Below are 25,174 nucleotides of genomic sequence, written 5' to 3' on the forward strand. Positions count from 1 at the left end.
ACCTCTGCAGACACCAGCTTATGTGTGCATGCAGTGAAACACTATACCCCATTACAGCCGAGACACAAGCATGTACTGTTGGCGCACACACACGCGCGAACACATGGACGCACCGACCTTGGGTAGTGTCCAACAGGCAGAGCATGGCTGCAGAATGAGGTGTAGATTATAGAGCGCGGTGTGACACCCAAATTGTCACTTCCTGCATAATGCTGCTTCAGGCTCTCACCTCCTGCCTTCAACTTCACACAGAGCTTTCTCGCTCTCTCTCTTTCTCTCTCTGCACTTTCTTATTATGCCTCCTTCTTTCTTTATATGTCCCAAATCATCCATCTTTTCAGGCTGTGGATGTAGACAGCTGCTGCTCTTAGCATCACAACAGGACAAATTCTACAAAGGCTATAATGTGGCTGTTTACTCCATCCTGTTATCACTTATAATGTTCACTAAAAGCCTAATAAAAGGAACATGGCTGAAACACTTAGGCAGCAACTTGTGGAATACATGAATTGTGTTTGTGCTGAAAATAGTGAGAAATTAGCACTCAGAAATACTGCATGTGTTGTGCTGTTTACATTAACAGACACAGTATATTGATTGCACAGTCTAAATGTGGTGGAAGCTTTTTTCACAGCAAATATTTTGTTTGAAATTGCCTCAAAATATCACAGTTTTGAAGTCATACAACATTAACATTTGGCCCAACAACCACAGAAAAAGCTTTAAAATAGTTTTAAGTTCTCACAAAACACAACATACTGCCCAGTGCTGCAGCACTGTATTCCCCCTCTGTCTGAAACACTGTTTTAACTCCTGTCTCTTTAAGGACCCCCCAATCATTAACACCCTCTCTCCTGTGATTGGTTAGCTCACACATGCTTGAGCCGATCACTGCTAACAACAACAGAACAGCTGTGCTAATTAATTATTTAATGCCGAACTCATCACTTGGCATACATTGTCCAAATATGTGACTTTGTATCATAGTGTGATGTCACATAGTCAGTGAATTGAAAAGACCACTGAAGAGGCATTCAGGGGCAGCATTTTCTGTAGGAGATTCTATTGGTGAGAAACATGGTAGGAGCCGCACTATATGTGAAACAAACAAATAAATGAACAAGCAAAACAAACTGGTATACTGCATTGTATGCTGAGGAAGTTGGAACAGTTTAAAAACTATTATATGGACAAGAACCCATAGAGACACGAAAAAGTATGGTGGGTCTCCCTTAAGAAATAGTACTAACCTATATGGTAATTACACCTAATTATAATGTTGTAGGTGTGTACTGATTCTGACTTTCAGAAAAGTTTGCATTAAACTTAATATGGCACAAGAAACATGTTGTTAGGTACACCATGACTGAGCTTGATCAAGTGTGAAGAGGCAAGTAAGTAGTGTGTTGTAAGCATGATGACATTATTATAGACCACATGCCATCTCCAGGACAGTCCTGTGGTTCTTTTGTGGGTTGTGCTGTTTGCAAAAGTCATGTACACTTCCTAACTCAGCATCATTTAATTTTTTTTTTCCCTTTGTGGGATCAAGCACTTTGCAGTCAACAAACAGACACATCCCTGCTCTATCATCTTTGTGTACTTGGGTGAAAACAGCAGGTTTGCACAGACTGTAATCAGCTTGTCAAAAAACCGTATCGCTGTAGGTAGCTGTAATGGACCTGGTTTGTTTGCATCTGTAACCACAAGCTCATAACTGTTTTCTGAATTCAGTTTTTTAAAAAAGATCTGACATCAGATCTCAAGTTGGGGTGTTTTTTTTTTTGTTTGTTTTGGGGTTTTTTTTCCAAAAAGGGTGATTGAAGTAAAGTTTTGTGAGCAACTCTAATTTCTTGATCATCTGTCCTCGTTTTGATGTGATGTCATTCTCCCGTTGTAACCTAATAGCATGCCTTCAGCGCAGATCACCAGCATTACAGACTGGATGATAATACCTATAAATACACTAGGCAGCAGCAACAGCCAGGGCCTGTCTGTCTATCTCTGCCCATCTCACCATTTTGGAATGTATGACCTTAAATAGTCATATATGAAGACATTTTAGCCCAGACCATTTCAGTCCAAAATTGACATAAAGTTTATGATTCAAATAAAAACCACTTTACTTCTGTCTGAGCAAGTCTCAGACTGTGTTATGCTCTTCAATCTTGTATTATCTGTTTGCTAGGATTTCACCCATGACTTCTTAATTTGTTTGATGCCTTCTCTGTTTAGTTCCGGAGTTCATTGTGTTTTCAATACCCATTCATGTCATTCTAGTTCCTATATATTCCCTCTGGTGTCGGTTTCTTTCCTGCTCTTCCACACGTATTTTCTCCATTGTTCTCTCCATTAATCAAAATCTGTGTGTGTGTGCCTGTGTGTGTGTGTGCGTGTGTGTGTGTGTGTGTGTGTGTGTGTGTGTGTGTATGTGTATGTGTGTGTGTGTGTATGTGTGTGTGTGTGTGTTTGGCAGGTGCTCTCCTTGGGGAGCTCTCTTGGTCAGAAAAGGATGAGGATATGAATATAGGATATGTGCACTGTGGTGCACCTGCAGAGACTGTGGAAAAAGACCACACAGGCACACACAAAAAAACAAAGCATGCAAACACACAAACAAACGACACAGGGAGGAAATGTGAGATTCTGTCACACACTTAAAACTGGATTTCATTGGCTGTTTTACTATGAGAGCAAGTTGTTAATGTGTCGATGTTGCTGTGAGTCGTTGCAAGTCATCTTGAACTTGGCGACCATCTTTCTCTAAGTCACTTGGTCTTATTCATAATTTCTGTTAATAATTATTGTTATAACAATGACAACAAAACTGTTTAATTAACTGTGTAATTCTTGAAATGTACACATTTGCGAATGATGTGTAGATCTTGGTTAGTGTGCCGAGCAGAAGGTTGTGGCAATGGTGTATTAGTTTTGAAATGACTGAGCAAGTGACTGAAAAAAATAAATGAATAAAGGTACAATATGTAAAATTTGTTTGCTCAATTAGCAATGAGCTTGCAGTTTTGAGTGGGATTTTCACTGCTAACTTGCTAGTTAACATGCTAATGGAGTAACTCTGCAACACAGTACATCACCGTCTTTGAAATAACGTCAAAACTCGTATTTATTTGCATTTGCAACTTAACTTTATTTCTTATATAGTGCACCTTTATTGATAGATTAATCATTTATACCATTGATCACGCAAAAATACCATGCTTTACCATGACTGCTTTGGACGAGCAGTTTGAGAACATTACTGTTGGTTCTAGAAACCTGTGACAAACCAGCAAATCTGTTAATAAAAATAAAAAAATAAATAACATTGGATTAATCATTGAGGATAATAATTGTTAGTTGCAGCTCTAGTTTTTAGTTTCACTCCATGTTGAGCAGCTTCAGCAGTGTCCCTGGAGTACTGTACTCCACCGCTGCACCACTGTATGTTATCACAAGTGTTTGGACAGTTTGGCAGTAAATAGACTGCTCTAATGGCACTGAACTCACACACACGCACGCACAAACACACACCTTCGTCCCGTTGTCCTCCTCCCGAGGGAGCTGTGGTCTCTATTCTCTCCCGCTGGCTGCAGCAATGACTGCGGGGTCGCGGGGTCTCCCAGATAAGACCGCAGGGGTTTTGTAAAGGGAAGCTTGACTTTCAGAGCACAGGAAGGAGGGATGAATAACCCGGAGGAAAGGAGGAGAGCAGGGAGTGAGGTCGAATGAAACTCCAAACCACCTGCGCATCTGATAAGGCAGCACACATTAAGGTGAGCGTAAAAGAGAAGGTTAGCAGGGAAATGTCAATAAGCGCCCAGAGAGAAGAGAGTTCGGAGCTGGAAGGAGGGAAAGTGAGGGAGAAAAATGTAGACAGGAAAGAGAGAGAAAAAACTGAATCCATCAGAGAAAGATCATGCACGCCAAATATGAGAGGCTGGGGGGGGGGTGACAAAGAGAAACGGATGAATGAATTATCAATGAAAGAAAGACTACAGCCACAGACTTGAATAGGTGATCTTTGACACGACACAATGGCGCTTTGAAATGGAGAAGTTCACAATCATCAGAAAAACACCAAAAAGATTTACACCCACCACGCTCGCCAATAACCCCCTTAACTGAAATGTGTTGTAGTTTCTGCTCATTGACGTATTGAGCGGTTATGACAAAGGAAGTGTGAGGGACCTCAGGTAGCTCTGTGTGGAACCATTGATTTTCACTGTCCACAGAAGGCTGCTGATGGATAGGGCAGCACCGGACTCATTAGATACATTCTCGACCAGCGTCTGAACACACACACACAAACGCACTCAGAAGAGTGAAGGAGTGTTTGTGCGGAGCGAGAAGCGAGGCAGTACTGGGGAATACATATCTGCCAAGTTTAAAATGCAACACTTAAAGCAATAAAAACGGCTGCTGGCAAACAACCACAAATCACTATAAACACAACTGTAATAGTCCTATTTTTGAAAGGTGCGCTGTGAACACTGGACGTAGAGCAGGAATTAAACTGCGATGAAACAAAACTCACAGGATCCAATAAAACCATTTGGCTTGGAGATGTTCTCCGACAACCACCACTCTCTTTAATCCGGCCCGACCCTTGTGCCCTGTTGTCATAAGCTCAGTATTTACGGAGGTGGTGTGAACCCAAGGCCAAGGTGGAGGGCTTATTTTATAGATCTTACCATAAAACGGTCAGCTTGAAAATATGAGAGACCTGGCAGGGGGACTTGACTACCTTCGGGATCCTGTTGCAAATTGGCCTGCTTTAACAGGGGATGGACAGGATGTTCCTTGAAGGGTTTGCTTGAAGATACACAGGAAAGAAGGAAAAAGCACGAGCTCTTCAACAGACAGACAGTTTGTGAGGCAGCATGTTGTAGATGTTGAAAAGTTGTGATATAATTGTTAGGACAAGTGTTTAATGACTTTAAAAATTTTAGCTTTTTTTTTTTTTTCTTTTTTACAATAAAAAATTCTTTGTTTCCTGGTACGACAGGGGGCGGTGCTGCAAAACAGCAAAAGAAAAAATAATGATAATGATTAATAAACAACAACAGCTAAACATCAGTGTCAGTCCACAGTTTCATCAGTGCATCCCTACAGGACAGATTCAATCAAAGTAATCTTACATACATCATTTCACTTGATATGTGTCTTTAGGCTTTAAGTTTTTTGTTAATTGGAAAATGAATGTGCTGGGTTATATTTTGAAAAAAAAATCTTACAAATATTTGAGTTCATGTATGGTACTTATGAGCGCCCATTTGCATTTTCTTTACATTTGTGCAGACTTTGCTCTTTACAGTCTTGTTTGTTTGCATAAATTGCAATGATTTTTATTTTCTTGTGGCAAGAAGATTGTGTGTGGACTTCAAAGTTGATTTTAGGGCTACAAATAAAAAAAAATGTTATTGATTCATCTGATGATTATTTTCATGATTCATTGATTCTTAATTTTTTTGATAAAATGGAAAAGAAAAAAAAATTAGAAATGTCTAATCCAATTTCCCAGAGATCAAAGTGACATCTTCGGATTGCTTCATTTGTCCAACCAACAGTCCAAAATCTAAAGACTCCTCATTTTCTATCATAAATGGCAAAGAACAAAAGCAAATCCTGATATTTAAGAAGCTGGAATCAGCAACTGTTGAACAATTTTACTAAATTGATAAGAAGATTAAGCAATTTTTAAAATAGTTGACGACACATTTTCTCTCGGGTGACTGATTGATTGATTCACCATTGCAGCTGCATTTTCCGTAAAAGGGTCTTAAACTTTTTTTTTTCAAATAATTATATAACAATATTAAATAATTTGTGGCTGTGTCATAGCCAGCGACTCTCTCAAACCGAGCTACAACACCACGTTGCAACATTTACAGTTGTAAATTGTCTCCTGATGAAATCCTCACACATTTCCTCTGTATGTACGTATGGACAGTTCAGGCCTGCTTCAGTCAGTCTGAACTACAGTGTTGAGCCATCGGGAGCAGCTCTCCTTCTCTCACATGTGTCTTCATAACTCTCCTCTGTTGCCGCAAACACATCTCTCTGTTAAAAGGAACAAATTGTCCTGAAGCCGATGCTGACGTTTGACATTTAAATAATGGTCGAGCCATCTTGGCCGCTGAGCTGGAAAACGTTACCTTTTAAGAGGGATAAGTCGGGATTTGAGATTTTCCTGCAGGAGAGGGCCGCTGTTTACTTTCGAAGACGATGTACGCTGGAAATGAGCAGAATTAGTGGAAAGTGTTGAAAAGCGCTGCAAAGCTGGAATGTTTGCTTTGTGAATGAGATGAGATTTCTGACTCCATCACGAAGCCCAAAACTCTCCGGAGCCATCGGGCCCGTGAATGTGTCTTTGTGAGCGGTCGCACACACACACAAACACACACACACATACACAGACAGGATGTCTATTTGGCCTTGCATTTAATCACTAATTTCATACAATTTCTGAACATCTCTCTCTGTGGGACAGCAGCCACCAGCTGTGGGACTTTCACTGTACACTATCCAAAACACCCACATATTCACACACACACACACACACACACACACACACACACACACACACACACACACACACACACACACACACCAATCCATTCGTCCAGCTGTTTATCTGTCTTTATCTTTATCTAAATGTTTGCCATAGCTTTTTCATCTCATGTAATTCAGTAGCTGTCGGCCCCCAACTGGAAAGTTATGATCGACAGCATCTGATATCATGAGCACACTTCTGTTCAACTGACACATTTTAGAACTACAACAATTAATCAGTTAACTGACTACTTATCAGTTATTAATTATCTTATTCTCCGACTACTTTGATGATCAATGAACCTATTTGAGTAATTTGTTAAGAAAACATTTTCAGGTTTCTTTACTACTCTTCGAGCGTGAACAGAACATTTTTGACTTTCTGAAAAGTCCGACCTGAAAGGTGAAAAATGAAGAGTACATGCACAGGCAAACATACTGTATTACATCTGACAGATTGTGACTCTGTGACGCCTTGTTTTGGGATTACGACATGTGTGTTAAAGTTTAAAAGTTAACACCTCAGTTTGGAGGCTAAGCGATCTCATTCCCCCACAGTGTCACACACATGCGCACACATACTGTATGCACACACCGGAGGTCACAATCCAAATTCAGTGACTCGTTGGCCTTTCTCCCAAATGAAGCATTCCACGGATCAGCGAGCCCATCAGCCTGCCCCTCTCCTCCTCTTTGCTCAAATCTCAGCAATTATATTTGACATGTAACATCAATAATCTCATTTATTTTCTCGCCCCCTCCTTCTCCCCCTCCCTACCGAACACAGACACACAACTACACAGAAGGTTCTGCTTGCTCCCATTCTCTTATCTGTGTCTGCAGGAAATGTGAGCCACGCAGCATTCGATAAAAACAATTTTTTGCACCATTGATCCCACAGCATTTGTTTCTCCTGCCTGTGTTTTTTTTTTTTTCCCTCGTCCTTCTCCTCCTGGTCCTCCTCTACGAAAATTATGTTTTCTTGAGGTTTTGTTGTTCAACGACGAAGTAAATGGTAGGAGATGACTATGTTTTATAAAGAGCAGCAGGTGAAAGACCGTGACGATTCATACTGAGATGAAATGAATAACCGGAGGAGAAACACACACCGCACAGACACTGGTCACTCACACAGGCTACGTTGCATACCACATGCACACAGACGCGCACATTTGTGTACGCGCTTGCAGGTACGAGGGGATAAGAGCACATCTGTTTGTGCCTGCGTTTCCCTGTAGAAGCTGTTGGCATTGTCTCCACTGAGCGGAGAAGCCATGCAGGCTCAGTGGGTGCCACTTTGAGCTCCCTCCACCGCGGTGCCACAGATCAATATAGCTGAAGTCACCCACCTCCACAAACTTGGCCTCTGTAATCACTCGCTACACTGTGTTCTGCTTCGCTCCCTCCATTGGCCAGGTTGTTGTTTATCCTATTATAGCCCTAATTGCCATGCTTATGGTAACCTTTCTTCAGCTTGCTACCCCCTGCACTAAACTAATGGCTAATGGCGCAGAGGGCTAATGCAACCAAGCTAATTTGGCAGGGCTTATATGCCCACACGGACACCTCAGTCTAGCACAATGCCCACGTCCATCATTCCCTTACTGTTTTCTTTTCTCTCTCTTTCTCAATGTGGCTTTCCTTCTTTCACAGCTAGCTAGCGATAGCACTCAGTGTGCCATGTGGCTCAGAAGCAGGTTGCGGCTAATGAGTCACCTCAGCGCTCACAGTGCTATGGCTTTTTAATTAGTGTTGCGGTGCTAAGTGTCCCACATGGACCCTTCCCAAGCCCCCTTTCTTGTCATCCATCACCCATTCCTTTTGTTTGCCTTTCATTTACATATATGCGCCAACCCCAAATTAGCTAGTGGCTCGTTAATTGGACATGTGGGGAACTAAATGGATGGTGGTACGGCGGAGTAGAGGTGCAGTCAACATGTTTACCTCCTAAATACCCCCCAGGACCACTGAGCTCCAGCACACGGGGAGGTCACAGTGGATACGCCCCTCAGGCTAAAAAGATCCATTGTGCTGTTTGGAGTAATTAGTACAACTAACAAGCTCAAGCCAACATTAGGAGAGCCACACTGTACATTCACACACGTGTACATACATATAAACTCATACTGAAGTTGTTTACATAAATGAATTCCATTATGTTCATTTTATTGCAGTGATAAAATGCATGCGGTGCACTTAAGTACTGAAACAGTGCCAAAACACATGGGAAGAGTTTCCTCGACATACAAGATGAGTTAACCCTCGGAAATTATAATACTTTCAATTGACTTCACAAAGTCTATCAAATTAAGTGAGCTGTGCTTGTATCGACTCCTTTGGGGTGAAGTGATCCATAGTCAGTCAATAATAGATAACGATGTCTAAGTGCTGAGCGATGACACGCTGCACCTTAAGTGTCCTCAGCGTTATTGATCACTCTCAAACAGCCTCATAGATCAGCTTCTATTTACTGGCATCAGTTTAATTCATCTCCCTGTTGTCGGCTAGAAGCCTCAAATCTCCAAATGTACAACTTTTAACAAAAACAAGACAGAAAAGACAACCATGGGGATTTGAGTTGATCAGGTTTTGAGAGTGCTTGCTGTACTGAAGCTGCACCTGAACTTAAAAAAATGGTAAATGTGGAGGTTTTCACCCAATAGACAGGATTTGTTTTAAATCATGTCTTATGATATTTTAAATGCTCAATATTTGCATCACTTTTTCGACAAACTGCAGCTGAGTAATTTGTCTTCTCCTAAAAAACCAAAGGTACACTCATCACCAAAACTCATAACATATTGAAATATGTTAACAATCAGTACAGTGTAATTATATACATTCCTATGTTACAACATCTGTAATTTCTCAGACATTGTCGTGACTTGACCATTAAAGAAAAACATATTGTGTGAATCAATGAAAGGAATGAAAGCTTAGTGGTTCTTTCTCTCTTCTCTCCACTGTCCATATGCCGGTTCATCTACCTACTTTAAAAACAAAACACATTTTTAGTGGGTCATATTTTTCAGCCAGCCAGCCTCCTAACAGAGCAGTTTTTAATCTCAGGAGAATACCAGTAATACTGTTTATTTTTGAGTTTGGAGTCCGGTCTGCATGACTGTATCCGACAGCCTCACTGTGTGAGGTATATAGTTGTGTTTGTTCCCGATCTTGATTGGCCAATTATGCCTGATTGTGTTCCTTGAGGGAAGAATTCTCCAAGACTTGTTAGTGAATGGCCAAATTATGCCTTAGCCTTTAATGTGACCGCGGGGAACCCAGGACCACTCAAAAAAAGTTTTTTTTGGTCTTTGCAAAGCCACGAGTAACTTGTAATGACAGCATTATTAGTCAACGGATATTTTGAAAGTCATTGTTGTTGTGGTGTGACTTTAATGGCGACCTGGATGCCGTGGGCCGTTTGAGCTTTTAATGAGAAGTATCCAGGTGGGAGTAAACGTTGGATCTGCGCCCTTTGTCTGTCCTCCATGACCCCTGTGTGCCCAGCCCCTACTCTGCATATCTAACTCTGACTGCATGCTTTAGCTCTGGAACTAATAATGTAGCATATAATGAATAATATATAACTATTAACTACAGTTTAATATGCATACACACATAAACCTCCCACATATGCAGTCATAAATAAAGACAATTACTGTATGCCCATTAAGAGTAGTGACCCTCTACAACATTAGCATATCTCCTTAACTCTGAAACACAAGAGCACATCAAGGAGAGCTAGACCAAATGTTTTTAAAAATCCCATAAATGCATCAATCTGCTCTTCAGCCCGGTTTGATGACGGACTGCTGCCTGTGTTCTTATGCCACAGTGGGATTAAGAGTCTCTAGATATGCTGCAAGCAAGCATCAAGTCTCTGATGCTGGTTGGCTCTGTTCTGTGCAGCGCAGATGAACAGGGACTGAATGCTCTCCAGCAGCTACGGGGGGGCATGCATGCATGTGCGTGTGTGTGTGTGTGTGTGTGCACGTGTGTGTGATGAGCTGTAAAAAAAAGGATGTAGTCTGACAAGCTCGAAGCAGTAATAGAGCAATATGTTGTGTCACCCCCGAGTAATCTTCTTCCGTCTCCTCGCCCTGTGTGTATATGTACGTGTGTGTGAATGTATATGTGTGTGTGATTGATGACACTACTAATGGTGTGTCTAAACACTGGCAGCCCAGTTATCTCTTATCTGACAGAGAGAAGAGGGCTTGTGTCAACAGCTGCTCCTCCTCCTCATTTATCTCTCTCTGTTCTGTCCTCTTTTTTTTCTTCCTCGCAAATCAAAAGCTCATGCAGTGATTTCTTATGGCCATATATGATTGTTGATTACCTTTCATTTGACTGATGAACAATGAATCATTAAATGAATTATTGTTCAATCTGTTGATCATATTTTAAATGTCTTCCAATTTCTTCTTTTGCTTGAAGAAAAAAATGTGATTAACGATTAATCAACTCAACTGATTAATTGACAGATCATCTTGGCAATTTGTTTTTATATTTCCCTGCTGTTTTGACGTTACACTTAAGTATCCGTCGCCACTTCGCTGCTGAGTTTTCCTCCCTCCATCCTTCCTTCCATCCATCCCCATAACAGCTATCCTGCCGTTTCCAATGGCTTCAAGGCCACTGGTGATGGGAAGGCCCCTCAAGCGTCCTTGTGCAGCTTCACTATGGGCCCCATCTCCACCAAGGGCCTCAATCACCTTAATGCGCCCGTTTAGCCATTAGCTTCTCTGAGGGGGGCCCATATCCATCCATCCATCCCTCCATACGTCCCATCGTACATTAAAGGGCAGATTGATAGCCGTCAGCCAGGCCTCGGCCACTGACACACTCTTAATATTGTGTCTAACACAATCCAGATGGCTGCAGGGCTCTTCTGCAACACACACACACACACACACACACACACACACACACACACACACACACACACACACACAATACTCAAACACAGCTACCCCCTACCTATTCTACCGTTAGCCTCTCTCTCAGGAGAGGGGATGAGCGTTCTTAATTAAAAGTTAGATATATGGGCCTCTGGGTGGAGGTGGTCAAGTAGGATCCATTACCTGCACACTGGGGCCCTCCAGAGTGAGAGTTAGGGTGAAAGCATGGGGAGGGAGTGGTGTGGCGCATCCTGAGACAAAACAAAAAATCAAGGACATGAAAGAAAAGGAAGATATCAATATGTCGCGTTTTTGAGCAAGAGTTGTTAGCTACGGGCGCTAAAGCCAGCGCTGGGCCTGGCTCAGACCAGGAGGTGCGAGTCATGATCTCAATAGCTGTATTGTGTTCACACTTGAACGGGGGCCAAAAACCCTGTGAAATATCAGAGCAGAGAGAGGGAGAGAGAAGTGTGGAAATGAAACAATGGTTTACACAACAGTGAAATAGGTCTTTTCCTTTGCTTCTCGCCAGCAGGCCCAACACTCAGAGAGTGAGCTTTATTGGCCCTCCTGTCCTGGCTAGTCTCAGCCCCCGGTCGGGCAGAAAGGAGGGGAGGGCCAGACCAACATGTGTGTAGACAGAGGCTATAGTATTGGACTGAGACATGCTTAGATAGGCAGGCCCCATGTTCAGCAGCAGCACATGCAGCGCAGATGAGAACACACACATGAAATTATCCTTTGGTAGAAATGAGAATAGCCAGATATTCTTCTAATCCTGTTCGAGGAGAGTAACACGTCTCATAGCATCACGCATGCTTCTGCGGCCACAGCTAATCCTTCTGGGCAGAGCGCCTCTCCTCACCATCGCCGCACAAGAGCAGTCGAGAGTTAGAACTTGTTTTATTTTATTTGAAGGCTTTCATTTTGCCACTCTCTACCCGCCAGTCTACAGTTTGTCAGCCCAAGACAGGATGACAGATGTTCTGCTAATGACACATGTTTTACTGCAATGGGAGCATATAAATTAAAACAAGGCTCTTCTCATGCTGCAGAAATGGCCACGGCCCTGTCACATTTTCATGTAACAGTGTGTGATAAATGATAAAATCAGGAGGTCTAGTTTAGTGTGTTTATTTGATCTGATTCCAATTGCACTTCTTTTAAAACGGGTGTTCAGGGGGAAATCATCATTATTATTTTTATTAATTATGTGAATAAACATTAAAAACCTGCTATATCTGCATGTCTCAGTTTCTTCTGTTTCTTATCTTCAAAAAGCTTTTATATAAATAAACTGGTCTTTATAAATTAGAGTATGGCCCTTTAATGACAAGGCTCTTTTATTGAGCCATGTTTATGTCCCTTGTTCAACTTCGCAAACGTCTTTGTGTTAGTAGTAGTAACAGTCTGGTCACTCACTACAGGTGAGGAGGAGGTGGTGAGAGGAGAAAGTGGAGTCTGCTTGTTTCGGTAAATGAAGTGTTCTGTTCAGATGGTTCCAATAAGTCCCAGGCCTGCAGCCACACAGGGGTTCTGCCACATGCTGTCCCGGCTAGCTGCTTTAAAATGCTTCTTCATTTTTTTTTTCCTTTTTACTGCACAATGCACTTTTGGGTGATTTGAGCTAACTCAATCTCAAATTCAGCCTCCTTCCTAAATCGGGCTGGAGCACGGTTGACAAAGATGTGAGAGGAAGCGAGGAAGACTACAAGACAAAAAGAAGGAGGAATATGTGTCCATCACTCTCCTGCAGGTTCTCCTCACTTTGAATGGTTTGTACTTCAGAGAGTCCAGTTTCTCTTCTCTCTGCTGTCCTGATCTGCAACACAGGGACCAAAATTTCACCCAAAAAATGAACTTTTCTGAAGCTGACTGGACATGACATCTCCTGTTTTGTATCAGTCGATTGTCTGAGAGTCAAGGACCGAAGCACTTGTTGGGATGAATGCTGAGGCCAGTGTTGATTTGATACTGAGCAGCAGCTTACTTGTATAGGGAAAAATTCTCTTTCAGATCATAATGGAAACCCCTGTTGTCTGGTTTAGATCCGTACAAATGCAAATGAAAAGCTTTTGTTGCTGCATCTCTGCTTCTCTCTCCCTCCATCACTCCCTATTGTATCACAAAAGCAAATGTTGTTGAAGGAAGTATTCCTTTATTAGGGTGTTAATAAATAATTGATAGTGTTGCGTGCTCTACAAATTTGTGGCGAGCACCACTTCCCTATTTGTGTTTGCACAGTTCCAGGAATTGTCCCATTTTGTGTTTCCCTTCCGATGTCAGTCGATAGAGTGGAGGTCGAGTTGTGTCCGTGTTGAATGCAAGCTTCCTCGTCTTATTATTTCCCATTATTCTTGGCATGGATGCTTTAGGCTTGATGGATTTAGTTGCTTTGCCTGAGCTCAGGAAGGTTGACTTTATATCCACCATACTATTTGAGAAGAGTTTTACAGGGATTGTCACGTTAATTTCATCAGGTATCAGAAAATAAACAAAACAAACAAAAAAACTAAAAGACGTTCTAATGATCAGAAAAATTGACCCGTAGTATCTACTGTGCATTCATGTAAATATATTGGTAGTTAGGTGCACTTAATATCACTTAATATAACTTGATAGTGGTACAATGACCATTGTTAGAACATACTTTTCTAGTCCAGCCTTCCCATGATCATTAGGCTTCATCTGTGTGAGTGTGGATCTCTGTTTGTGTTTTCTCTGTATGTTTGCTGTTTTTGCATGCACTTTGACTGTATTTTGTATTGCACGACTTGCTATTTCCCTTGTAATTCATTTTTAATCTACATTATTGTTGATGTAAAGCACTTTGTAACCTGTGTTTAGAAAAGGGCTCTACAGTTGAAGTCTTACTTACCGACTTACTGTTTGTATGAGTGAATTTCACTTTTGCCGAAGCAATATTTCAACACCATATCGTTACTTGAACTCAAGTAGGATGTTTGAGTATTTTTTACAGCACTGGCAGTGATTCACTAGACACATGTGTGTCTGTGTGTGTGGACAAGCCCGGCGGCCCCATCAAACATTTGTCCTCGTATATAATAAACAACCACTTTGCTCACTGTGCCTTCCTTCCAGCCAATCAGCATACTCTTAACTGACTCTGCCTCCCGCTCAGTGGATATTTAATCGGTTAACTCACTTTGTTCTCCTCTTGAGCCTGCTAACAATTATTTTAGCCATTCTTAAATGTGATAAATGTTCCTCGTTGATCATATGGTTTCTTTGACAGAGGCCGGTATGAGAAAATGCCTCCTCAGTCTGGTTCTCACCGAGATCAGTATGTGTGCTGCTGTGTGTCACACACATAAGTCTAGCTGTTATTCTTCAAACGCCACAGACAGAGTGTGTGACCCTGATGTACTCTTCATATATTTCCCCATTTACACTGCACCTGCTTCACTATAATGAGCCAATATATCTGCTCACTAATTGCCCTAAATACATATCATAAAGGCCGGCCTGTAAAAGGCTGTCCGACAGTAAAACAGACATGGCATGATGGTAACCTCCGCACGCACACACACACACACACACATATGCACTGAACACATCACACGTGCATAAAAACACACATGTACACAGGCAAAAAGTCGTGCACATTAGCACATACACCTGTGCGGACACGCGGCATACACAAGCATGAATGCGCACGCACACACACAGACAGTCTTGCACACACTCATCCAGCCTTTTAACAAGGGGCTGTAAATAACACAAAGCCATTTCATTAACGAGGTCCAGCCTGAAAACTCGCTGCCTCTCTTCTTTTAAAGCTCGCACACTTCCTGTTTAAAGCTACCCTAACCTGGCAACCCGGCACATGGCAACCTGTTCATTCAGATGAGCTGCAGGGGTGCGTAGGTGGAGGTCGTGGCGTGATGCTAAAAATAACGCAGCGTGGCTTCAGATATGTAATCACTGGCTGCACACATGAAAAAGCTCATGTGCTGTTTCAATTAGACATAGGAGCAACCCAGACCTGAAACATGGTTATTAGAAGATTTTAAAGGTGCAATATGTAGGAATTTAAGTTTAGAATTAACTAAAGTGATCAACAGAATGCAGAAAGAGAGTTTTGATCTCATTTCAAAGAAGCTGATGTGTTGGAGAGATATCCGTAAAGTTAGCACGCTAACCAGCTAGCCCCAGCCCATCCTTTATCATCATACCACTTGCAGCTCCCAGCCTGGACTGCAAACTAACAGAAACTACAGTTAGCAATGGTTAGCGCTTACTCTGGTGATATGCTGCCTCTGATTTGTTTGCAGTTCCAGGCAAAATTGATGTCTGACCTCCTGCTGTTGGAGAGTAAAAGAGAGACTTAATGCAATTGCTGATAACATAAAGCAAAAGTAATGATGAGGTGCTACTGGGTGAATTGAATAATAAGTAAAATCTTTTTGCAACATATTAATGCAAAGATCCATAATAGTTGTTGTTTTTATATATCAGTTCTGTCTATTATCATTACATCTACCACACTCAACAATTCTGAAATTAAATCCCCACATTAAGGTTTGTATCCCCCACCTGCATTGGAGCTGTTGTCTCACTCAAAGGGAAAACGTAGATGTGTCAGTCTCAGACGAAATGAGATTGGACTTTACGATGATTTGGTGAGTGTGGGAGATAGAAACAGGAACTTTCCACATGCTGTTTCCAGTGTGGCACATGCACACTCACCGCAAATGATAGCTGACTGCGGAGACGCTGATTTAAGAGAAGCAAGTTGGGTCATTAGTGAGCCGGGCCACATTCTGACACTCACAATGCAAGTAGAAACACACACACGTACGCACACACTACAACCCAGATGGCTTTTACAAGGCCCCAGGCCCTCCCTGGCCTGCCTGCCTGGTTTTTAATTATGTCGATGGCTGCCCGGCCCAGATAAAATGGGTCACATTTAACATGCCTTCACTCACCTTCACACACACCATGCATCCACATGTACACACTCAAACACCTTGCATACATACTTACGCTCATAGGGCGTACGGACACTCGCCATACAAAGAAGACAAGCAAGAAATATGCGATATTCCACATAATGATAAAAGAAAGTGTGTGTGTGTGTGTGTGTGTGTGTGTGTGTGTGTGTGTGTGTGTGTGTGTGTGTGTGTGTGTGTGTGTGTGTGTGGATTTACAGCCTGTTTCCTCTTTAGCTGTCATTAGGCTGCCAGACATGGCTACACAGGTGTACTATTACCAGCATCAGTAATTGGCCTTACACACACATACACATGCATGCACACACACGTATGCACATATACACTCTATTTTTAAAGGCCAAATCTATACTCATGGTATGGCTCCTCGCGATGAAACACTTGCACTTGGCTCTGCTGCTGATTCTTTTTATTTGGACTATTTCAAATCTTTCAATTTAATGTCTGACAGCTTAATCTGCAATTAAATGATTTCGTTGTTAATTTCTTTAACTCATTTATAAACAAAAGAGCTAAGGCGATTCAAGTGTATGCGTCTTCTCAGGTTCAAGCTGTCTGAAGAACATATTTGAATAATATTTGAATGCAATTTGAATTTAGCTGGACAAACAAATTCTCAACTGCTACATTTGACTGCTATGTTTTTTGTTGCTGTGCCGTGCAGGCGGTTCGGTGTGTTTCTGTGTATGCATGGAAAGCAAGGAATGAGATGGACAGAAGGAGAGGCGGGAAAAAAAAAAATCAGTCAGGAAGTATTGAGAAAGGAGTCTCATATAGGGACGGGTCACATTAACACCGACTCCTTCTGCTCGGGCTCGTGTCTGTTTGTAAATCTCTGGACTGGCTGGGAAAATTTGGGTACGAAATTGAACGAGTCATGCTTGACAAACTCTGAGAACAGCAAAGTTCTCTTTATTGATAACAATGCACTCAGGTGGAAAGATGGATTTGAAATAACTGAAATTAAATGAAGCCTTATCAAACTATATATCAACTCCCCCATAACTGTTCAGGTGTATGGTTTCCCCCTCATCAATCTTGGTTTTTTATATCTTTCTTTTTTTTGTGAACCAACTTGTGTGCAGTGTTTTCTCAAAGATTTTGAGCTTGTGAAATGGTATTCAGAAATAATCTCCGAGCCTCTAATCGCACATCCTCCTGTGTTAACCTGTAAATAACAACTTGTGTATGTATGTAGAAACGCTTAAACTGTTTTTTGCAGAAACATTATATGTACAGTACATGTACACTCATATCCACAGACAAAAACACAGTCTTCACACATTTACTAACATTAACATTAACAAGCATCAAGATCTAAGATTCTTTGCATCTTTCCTTCTTCGTCTTCCTCTTCATCCACATCGTTTTTACCCAAAGACCACTGAAGTTAATAAGATATGAATAATCTCCCATTCTCCCTATTAATTTCTGTCTTTTTATTTTGTCGTTTCCCTTCCTGCTCTCAGAGAACATTTATTGACAGGCCCCCTTGTGTGTCTGTCCACCTCTCACCTCCACACACACACACACACACACACACACACACACAGGGACGGACACACACTCATTTAGACTGTTGAGTGATGTGGCAGGGTAGGGTCATCTCTGCAGGCCCCCATCCATCACACACCAGCACACTCACACACACACACACACACACACACACACACACACACACACACACACACACACACACACACACACACACATGTGGATGTGCAGAAACACATTGGAGGCTGTGGGGATCTGTACTCTGTCAGACACTTTATTAGTCCGCCTGTGTGTTTGTGTGTGTGTGTGTGTGTGTGTGTGCATGCATGTTAAAGGGGCCTCCCAACTGGAAACAGACCCTTCTCCAGAAAGGATACACACTCTCACACACACTTCTTTATTTCTTGTTAGTCGTCCTGTGCCTTAATTTGCAACACCTCTAACAACCAGCTCCGCAGCCCGTTTCACAGCCACTCAATCTGTCACTGTCACTGCTCTGTTTCCATGACTGGCCCTTTCGTTGGGGTAAAGAGAGTGTGTGTGTGTGTGTGTGTGTGTGTGTGTGTGTGTGTGTGTGTGTGTGTGTGTGTGTGTGTGTGTGTGTGTGTGTGCGCGCGCACACACATATGCATGCATGTAATTCTACCATTCTACCATTTATATATTTTGTTTTGTATACGTGTGTCTGTGTGTGTGTGTGTGTGTGTGTGTGTGTGTGTGTGTGTGTGTGTGTGTGTGTGTGCACAGCTGCGGAGAGAGGAGGGAAGTTTCATTTCCACTTCTGCTCTTCTACCTGGAGAGATTTCATTCCAGGCTGCCCCCTAGCTGCTTCAAGGAGAAGTGCATGTTATCCTGCACCCCACTCTTTTTTACCTCCTTGTCTTTCCTTATATTTTAACATATTCTTGAGATAAGCTAAAGAGAAATGCATATTGAGAGGTACTCTGTTCCCTATTTTTTTTTTTTGCTCCTTCTCTTCGGAGCAATGTTTTTTTCATTCCTCGGCCAGTTCTTTGACAGAGGCCAGGATGAGAAAACCTCTCCTCCGTCTCTATGCATAGGTATGCAGAGGTGAACCAGAGGAGTTGGCCTTCCATCTGCATGTTCACAGTGCTGCTTTCCTGTTTACCAAAGGTGGTAAAACCTTCAATTTAGAGAAATCTCTTGGCTAACCTTTTTCAAAAAAAGAGACTTTTGTTGATCTTCAAAACAAGATGTTGCTCGACTTTCATGCTGGGGGATGGCCATGTCTGGTTGCCTTTAGTGTTAACTTGTGATGTGAAAAAGCCAAGGCAAAATCACTGATCACCACCGATCACTGATTTCTCAAACTTCTTAAGCATGTAATACAATTAAAAAAACAAAAGCATTGTCTGTATCCTAACATGGAAAATATCGAAGTCAAAATCAGAATGAGAGGAACAGTACAACAGCAACTACTTTCTATCACAGGCACATATACAAATACATGCAAACTAGGGTGTGTTCACACACATTGAAGGCCGGTGGGGGGGGGGGGGGTGCAACAAAGCACCAACATCACACTTCATAAAAATATTCCCCTCAGAGACACACAATAACCTAGCAGTTATGTCTCACATGCTGTAAGTCTGCTTCTATCTCCATCTCACATCAAAATCACAATCACCACTGCGCTCCGAGCTGCCATTTCCATTTTCTGCCCTCCGTCAAGCAGAAAATAATATGTACCTTGTCATCAACGTCTACCCGTACAAGCAACTTTCCTCTTCTAATTCAGCCCTGCGCGCCACACACATCCGTCAGATATAACTGGTGGAGGAGAGGGCATGCCGAGACATCCATTAAAGGTTCCTAGCTGTCAAAGGTTCCCCTTTGTGTTGTGAGGAGCGATATAAGTGTCGTGCTCTTATCAGAGCTTCCTGTGGAGTTCGCTCTGCATCCTGTCCACTCAGTGCTGCTTCTCTTTCACTGAAGTCTCATTGTGTCTCATGTTGGTACGTGTGTGTGTGTGTGTGGGTGTGTGCGTGTGTGTGTGTGTGTGTGTGTGTTTGCACATTGTCATAGGAGTCACATCCTGAGGCTGTTTAATCAAATAAGACTATTGGTCAGGCTCTGAAATTAACATTTGAAATTTGTTTCTGCTACTAAAATCAATCATATATAAGTAAATTAAAGTATGAATAAACACGATAAGGGTGACTGTTTTATTGAAACCACATATTCAGTCCTGAGATGTGGACAATAATCCTTCATTACACACAGTGTGCGCTCACAACTACAGCAAGTTCTGTGGGTCAAAGTTGAACCAGGAAATGAATCTCTAAACTGTGATGGATGTTTACAATGGGCAGTCCGGGTAATAAATCTACTGTTCGACTTGTTTTTGTTAAACCTGGGAGTTGATTTAAAGCCGATGAGGTTTGATTTGTCTGACTGCCGGCGTTTGTTGTCCTGTCAAAGTTCTTTAAAGACATTTTGCTGCATTTCCAGATTGACGCAAAAAACACCTGGCTAACGTGGTTTAGATATTATTAACAGGAATAATCATCAAAACTTTGAATGAGTGTAAACTATCAAAGCAGTGTGAAAGAGTATGAAAGTATGAAAACGATCCCTCCTCCTGAAACATCGTTCTTGACGTCTTTAGTGTCAGTTTCCGTTTCTGAAGGAGTAGAGAGGACTAAAGGGTCTGACTTTGAACAGCCGAGTTGGCTTTGTTTTGTTGAAACCTTTAGCACGTGGAGTTGATAATTTCCACCCGTGTCCTCCCCCCATGACGTAGGGAAGGTTGTTGGGGGGGAGAGGGAGTTTCATCAACTGAAAAAGAAAGGTAAATAAACAAACAATCAGCCGCGGGCTTACTCTGGCTCTCCTTCTCTGTTGCACCTCATTTGAAGCCTTATAAATCAGACTTGCACCCGGAGACAGGGTGTTAGCAGGCCTCCCCGACAACACACACACACACACACACACACACACACAGGTCTGCTGCTCATTAAGCCCATGATCAGACCCTTTGGGTGTGTGTGTAGGAGAACGAGGGAACCACTGTGTGTGTACACCTCCGTGCCCGCTGCATGGCAGCTTTCTTACGAGTGTGTAACACACATATTCCCTCCCCCTCAAAAACAAACAAAAAAAAAACACAATCCCACCTTGACTCCACCTGGATCTCAGCTTTTCTCCATGTGTTCATAAAACATGCACGATACCTGTCGAAGCTCCCCGGGAACGCTGCAACAAGTGCACTCCTCCGCCTGCACAAAAGGATAATGGGTGGAGCAGTAGGTGTGTAGGCGGGGGTATGCCTGGTTAGTTTTCAGTGACTGTTTTCACACATAAAATAAAGGCCTGGACTCGATCAAGCCAAGTGTTTTAAGTTGTAAACTGGAAGCAGAAGAGGGAGTCGCTGTGGATGTGAGTGTGTGAGGAACGGATCAGTTTTTTATTTATAAGCTTTTTCCAGGGGATGTTGTCACATTATGTGCTTCTGAGTATCTCAGTGTGAAGACGGAAAATATAAACCAGGAACTGATTTGCATAAACTGTCTCTTTTCCCACTCTCACAATCAGCAAATACAATTTACATAAGCAGTAGCAGTTTTTATTTCAGGGTTTTTCAGTGCAGGGGCAAGATTTTGATTATTTTTAGCCGCGACACTAACAGGCATTGTTATTCTAAAGCAGGCGCATTCAGCAGAGAGGGTAAACTCACACCTTGGCTCCAAAGTAGCACAACATTCGTGTTACCTAAAGCTGTTAACTCGACCATGCGCACATGCGTTCGCCTAAAAACAGTTGCCGCATTTGCACAAACATGCACATGGCAGTTCTTCCACACCTCCAGCCAGACCCCTTTTACATATTTACTCACCAAACTTGGCACCTGCACCCCCACCCACGAAAATACACCTTCCACACGCGCTCGCCCAGACAACAAGAACATGACCATTCACACTTTTATGAGCTGAGTAGGAAAAAAAAAAAAACCATGAGAAAAGCAGCCAGTTTAGAGAGGTTCAAGAACTCTTGCGCATCTAAAAACGTCAGGCGGTTCGTTGGTTCTTCTCCATCACACCTCGATTTCCCTCAGCAGAGACATTTGACTGTGATTAGCAGTGCAGAGAGTCAAGCTAGAGGTCAGCGCTGAACTCAGGCCAGGCTGATTGGGAGTTGTAATTAGAGGAGTTGCTCTGTCTCAGGCCAGTTCTCCCCAGAGGATTCGCACAGGCTCAGTATCACATGCAGCGCTGGGGCGTAACCGGAGATTCAGCCCCACAACTTGGTGGTGAGGGTGAGTTTGGGGGTTTTAACTGAGCTGCCCCCCCCCCCCCCCCAGATTCCCCAGCACCACCAAACTCCACCACACACAGACAGATATATACACACACACACAGCAATCGAAGTAGTAAAGAGTTGAAGGATTGAGATCGCTGCTGTTTCATAAATACTCTTTCTTATATGTATATACATACATCACAGATTGTTACCCCTTCTTTGTTTTTCCTTTTGCTCAACAGTAAGCCCCTATTGTCCTCTCCTCCTCCTCCTCCTCCTCCTCTTCCTCCTCTTCCTCCTTCACTTCTGCCTCCATACTCCCTCATTCTCTGTGAAAGCAGGTAACATGAAACCCGCTCTCGGAGTCTCAGGGGGGCGTAGGGGTTACAAAGGGTGATCAATATGTGCCAGAGAAAGTCTTTAGACAAGTGAAAGAAGCCACAGTTTGTCTACTCCCTCCTCCTTTCTCCTCCTCTCTCTCTTTCCTCTTCTTGTTGTCTGGATTGACAGGGTTAGGTGGCCCTAACACCCACTGACATGTTGCCTCCGTCTGTCTTAAAGGTGACTGACATCAGACTCCTGCCGCAGACTTTTTTTTTTTTTTATACCTTGATGTGCACCTTAAAAAAATTGCTTCAGAGCATTCTCAGAAAATGTCATTCACAGAAATATTCCACTTGATGCGGTGGTTTATATTTGTCAATTTCTAACCTGTCGCCCTTGTCTCCAACAGGTGGTCGACGACATGGGCAACGTCAAGTTTGCGCTGGACACGGGCCCGGACGCCAACGGCAACAGCTGGCTCAAATACGTCCGCTCTGCCCCGTCATTTGAGGAGCAGAATCTCGCCGCCTGTCACCTCACCGGAGACCAGGTGAGTGACATGACAAGGATTGTGTTGTGAGCACAAGACAAGAGACGTGAGAGAGCGGGAACGCTGGGTTGATGTATTTGAATCCGCGCATGGGCATTTGTGTGTGTGTGTGTGTGTGTGTGTGTGTGTGTGTTTACCGTGTGCGCTAGAAATGATCAAGGAATGGCTCTATTGTGTGTCGGCGGCCGGGCCAGCTGCCAGTTGCTGTTAGGAAATGACCCATGTAAAGAGGCTGAAGAATAGCCTGACACTCCTGAGTCCCATAATAACCGTTATCAAGGGCCCCGTCCTCGTCTGTGGAGGCAGCAGTTGCTTACGTCCCATCTCTCCCCCCGAAGAAACCTGGGTGATGCACTGGATACGTTTGGAAAGATGCCCGAGCCAGTGCCCATAAAAGCCCCAACTGCTTAACTAGGCCCTAACCCCAACCCCATGCAACGTGTGTGCCACAACTTACTGCTGCAGTATGGTACCGTTTTTCTCTGTTTCTATTTATCCTGCAGAGGCAGTTCCTTCTTTTCTTTTCTTTCTTTTTTTTTTTTTTTTGTTTTGCTTTGCCGACTCCTGTCCCAGTTTCTTTAAATGAAATACCAGCAGTGTTACTTGACACACATTTCACTCTTTCAGTTCAGTTTGGACTATTATGATAACCCACAGGCATGCACTGGGATAGAATAAATGCAGAAGTTGCACCAATAAAAAAAGAGAAAGATTTAAAAAAAAAAAAAAAAAAAGGAATAGAGCTGCAAATGACTGATCAACTAAATTAAGCGCCACCTATTTTGATAAATGATTTTTCAGGAGTAAAAAGACAAGATTTTATGATTCCAGCTTTTTAAGTGTGATAATTTACTGGTTCCACAACTCCTCCATGACTGTAAAGTGGATGTCTTCAAATTGAGGACAAAACAAGACATTTGAGGGTGTCATCTTGGGCTTTGGGAAACACTGATCAACATATCTCACCATTTTCTTACATTCACAATAAAAACAGTCGATCAATTGGAAAAACCATGCTGACTACAACGAAAATTATTGTTGCAAAGGAGTGATGGGAATGAAAAACTCGTCTGCCAGAAACAAACAACACATGATGGTTGACAGCCAAATGTATCCATATGACTTACCCGAGTGTTTCCACATTCCTGTCACTCTGCTCTTATTTGTCTCCTAATCCCTGCCTACACGGCGCTCTCCCCCCCGCGCCTGTCTCGGTCTCGAGCCGCCTGTTTCTCGCTGTCTTTGTCTCCTTTCTCCGTCCTCATGTCTTGATCTGCCACCTGTCACTCTGTCACACCGAGGGGACAGGCTAGTGTGTCCGTTTAAGCTTCAGACATTAAGCCTGACCGATGGAGAGAAAAGGGGGCTTGGACCGGCCAGGAGAGGGGAAACGCACAGGGGCCTCCGAGATTGACAAGCACCAATTGGCTGGCAACACCAACCCGTCTAATCCTTTTAAGATTTTCACATCAGTGCCCCCTGCCACTGCCACACAATGTCAAAGAAAGAATCGGGGCACTGGCGAAAATTGCGGAGAATTATCAGAGCCAGAAAAGGCCACGCGTGCGGTTGTTTTCCGGCGTGTTTTGCGGTTGTTTGTACTTAGCGAGGGGCTTTTGTCTGCCTGACCAGTTGCTCTGTGTGGTGGCTCACAGGTAGACCCCATCATTTATTCAGAAACAGCACACACACACACACATGCATAGCCGCTAAGTGCTAAAATGTATAATTTAACAGACTATTTCAGTGATTTTTCTTTTCTTTTGCACAATGCATGACTTTATGGAAATATCTGCACACGAGGCAAATTCAAATGCAGGCAGTAACCTTTCAGAAAAGCAAGTGGATAATTTATTTGTTTATTTGTTTGTCATTAATGATGTAAGATGAACAAATGTGCGCACGATCATGCATAATTTAGATAGTTGTGGTCGTGCAATAATTTAGTATTGTTTTATATATTTTCTCCCATATACCTCAGGTACAGAAAATAAATGTGCTGAGGACAGTTTCTCCTGAAGTGCTGCTGTGTTGAGAGTTTTTAGAGAAATGTGTGTGTCAGAAAGATTTACTAGTGCGTTGTGCATGCATCCGCAGATGGCCATGTTGTTTTT

The 25,174-nt window shown here is 42.7% G+C and overlaps 1 protein-coding gene across 8 annotated transcripts in view; it reads left to right on the plus strand.

The window, feature by feature from the left end:
- Positions 1 to 25,174, plus strand: part of prdm16 (PR domain containing 16) — a 185,290-nt gene that overhangs the window by 136,282 nt on the left and 23,834 nt on the right. For all 8 annotated transcript variants that reach the window (XM_037103036.1, XM_037103043.1, XM_037103033.1 and 5 more), the window contains exon 4: positions 22,920 to 23,060. In XM_037103036.1, coding sequence (XP_036958931.1) covers positions 22,920 to 23,060 — 141 coding nt within the window. The remainder of the gene's footprint in view (positions 1 to 22,919; positions 23,061 to 25,174) is intronic.

Source organism: Acanthopagrus latus, chromosome 7, assembly GCF_904848185.1.
Source record: "Acanthopagrus latus isolate v.2019 chromosome 7, fAcaLat1.1, whole genome shotgun sequence".
Taxonomy (NCBI): Eukaryota; Metazoa; Chordata; class Actinopteri; order Spariformes; family Sparidae; genus Acanthopagrus; species Acanthopagrus latus.